The 6000-nt window shown below is 38.8% G+C and overlaps 1 protein-coding gene across 1 annotated transcript; it reads left to right on the forward strand.

Annotated features, from left to right (window-relative positions):
- Positions 1-2267: 2267 nt before the first annotated feature.
- On the forward strand, positions 2268-5637 carry LOC141051186 (uncharacterized). Its single transcript, XM_073548050.1, has 2 exons — positions 2268-2279; positions 2327-5637. Exons 1-2 carry the CDS (start codon positions 2268-2270, stop codon positions 3026-3028), a joined length of 714 nt encoding a protein of 237 aa, XP_073404151.1. The 3' UTR covers positions 3029-5637.
- Positions 5638-6000: the final 363 nt, after the last annotated feature.

Genomic DNA, 6000 nt, shown 5'->3' on the forward strand with positions numbered 1-6000 from the left:
AAAACAAGGGGAACTGCTACCTTGGATCTAATCCTTATAAACAGGGAGGAAATGGTTGAGGAGGTAAAAGTGGCTGGGACCCTAGGAGGTAGCGACCATGCTATTTTAGAATTTTGGATTACTAGAGGTGGAAGACCTGTGAAGACTCAGACGTCAAGGTTAGATTTCAGAAAGGCAGATTTTAAGGGATTCAGAAAGAGAATTGGAGGGATCCAATGGCTGGATATCCTTAAAGACAAAAATGTCCAGGAAGGATGGGAAATCTTGAAAAATGAAATTCTCAAAGCACAGTTGTTAACAATTCCGAAAAGAGGGAAGAATAGGAAGCATTTAAGGAAACCAGGATGGATGAACACAGAACTTAAGCACATGCTAAAAAGGAAGAAAAAAATGTTTATAAAATGGAAAGAGGGAGGCATATCTAAAGAAGAATATAATGCTGTCTGCAGAACCTGCAGGGCACAAATCAGATTAGCTAAAGCTGAAAATGAACTGAGGCTTGCAAGAGATGTCAAAAGCAATAATAAAGGATTTTGGGGATATGTCAAAAGTAAAAGAAAAGTCAAAGATGCTATAGGATTTTTACAGGATGAAAATGATGAAATGGTAAGACAGGATGTTGAGAAGGCTGAACTTTTAAATTCCTATTTTGCATCTGTTTTCTCTCAGAAAGGAAATGCAACATCAACTGTTATTCACTGTCCTATTAAGGGAATAGAAGAATCCAGGATATCTATAAACAGAAAGATAGTGAGGAAACACTTAGCTAACCTAAATGAATTCAAGTCTCCAGGTCCAGATGAATTACACCCCAGAGTACTGAAGGAGATAGCAGAAGAAATTTTTGAACCCCTCTCCATAATCTTTGAAAATTCTTGGAGAACAGGAGAAGTGCCAGAAGACTGGAGAAGAGCAAATGTTGTTCCTATCTACAAAAAGGGGAAGAAGGTGGACCCAGGCAACTATAGGCCGGTGAGTCTGACTTCTATACCAGGAAAGATCTTTGAACAAATTATTAAACAACATGTATGTCAATACCTGGATAAGAATGAAGTGATTAAACAGAGTCAGCATGGGTTTCTAACTAATAAGTCATGTCAGACTAACTTAATTTCCTTCTATGACGGTATCACTGATTGGGTGGATCAAGGAAATGCTGTAGATATAGTATATCTTGACTTCAGCAAAGCATTTGACAAAGTCTCTCATACAATCCTTATTGAAAAAATGACTAAGTATGGAATGGACAAGGCAACTGTTAGGTGGATTCATAACTGGCTTAGTGATCGGACCCAAAGAGTGGTCGTAAATGGCTGCACATCCAGTTGGAAGAATGTCTCAAGTGGGGTACCACAGGGCTCTGTCCTGGGCCCTGTATTGTTCAACATCTTTATCAACGATTTAGATGAAGGAATTGAGGGTAAACTGATTAAATTTGCTGATGACACAAAGCTAGGAGGGATAGCTAATACTAGAGAAGAGAGAGAGAGGATTCAAAAAGATTTAAATAAACTGGAGAAGTGGGCAGCAACTAACAGAATGGTTTTTAACAGGGAGAAATGCAAAGTACTACATCTGGGCAATAAAAATGAAAAAAGCATATATAGAATGGGAGGAATAGGGCTAAGTGACAGCACATGTGAAAAAGACTTGGGTATACTAATAGATCACAGACTGAATATGAGTCAACAGTGTGATGCAGCAGCAAAAAAGGCAAATGCAATTCTAGGATGTATTAACAGAAGCATACAGTCTAGATCACGTGAAGTCATTATTTCCCTCTACTCCTCTTTGGTCAGACCTCATCTGGAATATTGTGTCCAGTTTTGGGCACCACATTTTAAAAAAGACATCAACAAACTGGAGCAAGTTCAGAAAAGAGCGACCAGAATGGTGACCGGTCTGCAAACCCTGTCTTATGAGGAAAGGTTGCAGGATTTGGGAATGTTTAGTTTGCAAAAGAGAAGACTGAGAGGAGACTTAATAGCTGTCTACAAATATCTAAAGGGCTGTCACATTGTAGAAGGATCAACTTTATTCTCATTTGCACAAGGAAAGACTAGAAGCAATGGGATGAAACTGAATGGGAAGAGACACAGATTAGATATTAGAAAAAACTTTTTGACAGTTAGAGTGATCAATGAGTGGAACAGGCTGCCACGAGAAGTGGTGAGTTCTCCTTCAATGGAAGTCTTCAAACAGAGGCTGGACAGACATCTGACTGGGATGATTTAGCGAATCCTGCTTTGAGCAGGGGGTTGGACCAGATGGCCCAGGAGGTCCCTTCCAACTCTACGATTCTATGATTCTATGATTCTATGATCAGAGAACTCACACAGGGGAGAAGCCTTTTTCATGTTCAGATTGTGGGAAGTGTTTTGCAGAGAAATCGAGTGTTGTTACACACCTGAGAACTCACACAGGGGAGAAGCCATATTCATGTTCAGAATGTGGGAAATGTTTTAGTCAGAATTCAATTTTAGTTGTACATCAGAGAACTCACACAGGGGAGAAACCTTTTTCATGTTCAGACTGTGGGAAATGTTTTAATCAGAAATCATATTTACCTATCCATCAGAGAATTCACACAGTGGAGAAACCTTTTTCATGTTCAGAATGTGGTAAGTGTTATGCAAACGAATCAAGGCTTGTTACTCATCAGAAAATTCACACAGGGGAGAATCCCCTTTCATGTTCAGAATGTGGGAAATGTTATGCAAAGAAGTCAAGGCTTGTTAGTCATCAGAAAATTCACACGGGGGAAAAACCTTTTTCATGTTCAGAATGCGAGAAATCTTTTGCAGATAAATCAAATTTTGTTAGACATCAGAAACTTCACACCGGGGAGAAGCCATTTTCATGTTCAGAATGTGGGAAGTGTTTTAGTCAGAAATCAATTTTAGTTATCCATCAGAGAACTCACACAGGGGAGAAACCTTTTTCATGTTCAGAATGTGGGAAATGTTTTGCAGTGAAATCACGTCTTGTTAAACATCAGAAACTTCACACAAGGGAGAAGCCATATTGATGTTTAGAATGTAGGAAATGTTTTAAACATAAATCACATTTAGTTGTCCATCAAAAACAGATATAGTCAAAGTAACGACAAATAAGTAAATCAGAAAGAAAAGCAACTTAGAACTTATATAAAATTAAAATTTATGCAGTTACTAATAGACAACTCGTATCTAAAAAGCAATATAACATTAGCTTTGAATATTTCACATTGTTAAATATTTATATATTCACTCTGTGGTCAAGTGTATTGCAAACCCTCCACTGTACGCCACCACAAAAATAAATACTCAATATTTCCACCTCCTTTTTTCCTAGCGCCCAATTTTAGTAATCTGCCATTCATTACAACTTCTTTAACCCCTTCCTTACAGTGGACGTACTAATCCGTCCATGTGACCTAGGACTTAAGTCCCATGGACGGAATAGTACGTCTAACGCGATCATCAGTGCTCACGGGGTGAGCGCCGCTGATCGCGGCTGGGTGTCAGCTGATTATCACAGCTGACACCCGGCACTATGTGCCAGGAGCGGTCACGGACCACTCCCGACACATTACCCCCTGGCGGCACACTGCGATCAAACATGTGCCAAAGACGTATATAAATAAACATGTTACCGCTGAAAACGCCATCTTGTCCTGCAAGAAACGAGCCGCCATACAGCATCGTCAACAAAAAAAATAAAAATGTTATAGCTCGCAGAATAAAGCGATGCAAAAATAATTATTTTTATATAAAATTGTTTTTATTGTATAAAAGCGCCAAAACATAAAACATTATATGAATGAGGTTTCGCTGTAATCTTACTGACCCGAAGACTAAAACCGTTATTTCAATTTTACCACACACGGAACGGTGTAAACGCCCCCACCCCTAAAGAAATTCATGAAATGCTGGTTTTTGTTCATTCTGCGTCCCAAAAATTGGAATGGAAGGCGATCAAAAAAATGTCACATGCCCGAAAATGGTACCAATAAAATGTCAACTCGTCCCGCAAAAAATAAGACCTCACATGACTCTGTGGGTCAAAATATGTAAAAATTATAGCTCTGAAAATGTGGTGATGCAAAAACTATTTTTACAATAAAAAGCGTCTTTTAGCGTGTGACAGCCGCCAAACATAAAAACCCGCCATAAATAGTAAATCAAATCCCCCTTTATCACCCCCTTAGTTGGGGAAAAATAATAAAATTAAAAAAAGTATTTCCATTTTCCTATTAGGGTTAGGGCTAGGGTTAGGGCTGAGGTTAGGGTTAAGGGTATGTTGGGGTTAGGGTTGGAGTTAGAATTGGGGGATATCCACTGTTTAGGCACATCAGGGAGTCTCCAAATGCAACATGGCATCTGATCTCAATTCTAGCAAATTCTGCGTTGAAAAAGTCAAGCGATGCTCCTTCCCTTCCAAGCTCTGCCATGCGCCCAAACAGTGGTTTACGCCCACATATGGGGTATCAGCGTACTCTGGAGAAATTGGACCCAAAAAGTTGTTGTGCAATTTGTCCTGTTACCCTTGGGAAAATAAAAAAATTGGGGACTAAAAGATCATGTTTGTGGAAAAAATGATTTTCTTATTTTCACGCCCGGGCGTTATAAACTTCTGTGAAGCACTTGGGCGTTCAAAGTGCTCACCACACATCAAGATAAGTTCCATGGGGGTCTAGTTTCCAAAATGGGGTCACTTGTGGGGGGTTTCCACTGTTTAGGCACATCAGCGGCTCTCCAAACGTGACATGGCGTCTAATCTCAATTCCAGCCAATTTTGTGTTGGAAAAAGTCGCCTCTGAGCTCTGCCATGCACCTAAACAGTGGTCCCCCTCACATATGGGGTATCGGCGTACTCAGGAAAAATTTCACAATAACGTTTGCAGTCCAATTTCTCCTGTTACCCTTGGTAAAATAAAAAAATTGGACCTGAAGTTATTTTTTTATGACAAAAAATTAAATATTCTTTTTTTTTTTTAAACATTCAAAAAATTCCTGTGAAGCACCTGAAGGGTTAATAAACTTCTTGAATGTGGTTTTGAGTACCGTCAGGGGTGCAGTTTTTAGAATTGTGTCACTTTTGGGTATTTTCTGGGTATTTTCTATCATATAGACCCCTCAAAGTGACTTCAAATGTGATGTGGTCCCTAAAGAAAAAATGGTGTTGTAAAAATGAGAAATCACTGGTCAACTTTTAACCCTTATAACTTCCTAACCAAAAAAATTGGTTCAAAAATTGTGCTGATGTAAATTAGACTTGTGGGAAATGTTATTTATTAAGTACTTTGTGTGCCATATCTGTGATTTAAGGGCATAAAAATTCAAAGTTGGAAAATTGTGAAATTTTCGCCAAATTTCCATTTTTTTTCACAAACGCAAGTTATATGAAAGAAACTGTACCACTAACATGAAGTACAACGTCACGAGAAAAACAATGTCAGAATCACTAGGATCCATGGAAGCGTTCCAGAGTTATTACCTCATAAAGGGGACAGTGGTCAGGATTGTAAAAATTTCCCGGTCATTAACGTGCAATCCACCCTTGGAGTAAAGGGGTTAAATCCATAATCTCCATGTCTGAAGAAATGTCCTTAGTTTATGTATATTACAGTAATAAACAGGTTCATGTTGCAAGTTACCATTTACACCTATGATTCATTCCTTCTTGGTGGGACCATCTGAAGGGATCCATTTTATTAAAAGCACTTTCCGTTTATGTATAGTAGATTTTCACCATTAGTGGTAACTGATTCCCTTTTCTAGACCCAAATACATATATTATTGGGTTTAAGATGATTTTATTTTAAAGGTTTCCTCAATTGTCTCTGTCAAGTTGTCCTTCTCCGATACCACACAGTCTACAGAGCAAGGGAATTTTGAACAGTCCCAAGACCTTTATTATAGGCAAAACTAAATGATCCATAAACAATCCACCACACTGAGGATACAATAGTCCAGAACACGAATGCAGTGCAGTAGCAGGAAGAATGTCCAAGGAGAT

The sequence above is a fragment of the Dendrobates tinctorius genome, unplaced genomic scaffold (assembly GCF_039654945.1).
Source record: "Dendrobates tinctorius isolate UK_male_01 unplaced genomic scaffold, ASM3965494v1 ptg000155l, whole genome shotgun sequence".
In the NCBI taxonomy this organism is placed as follows: domain Eukaryota; kingdom Metazoa; phylum Chordata; class Amphibia; order Anura; family Dendrobatidae; genus Dendrobates; species Dendrobates tinctorius.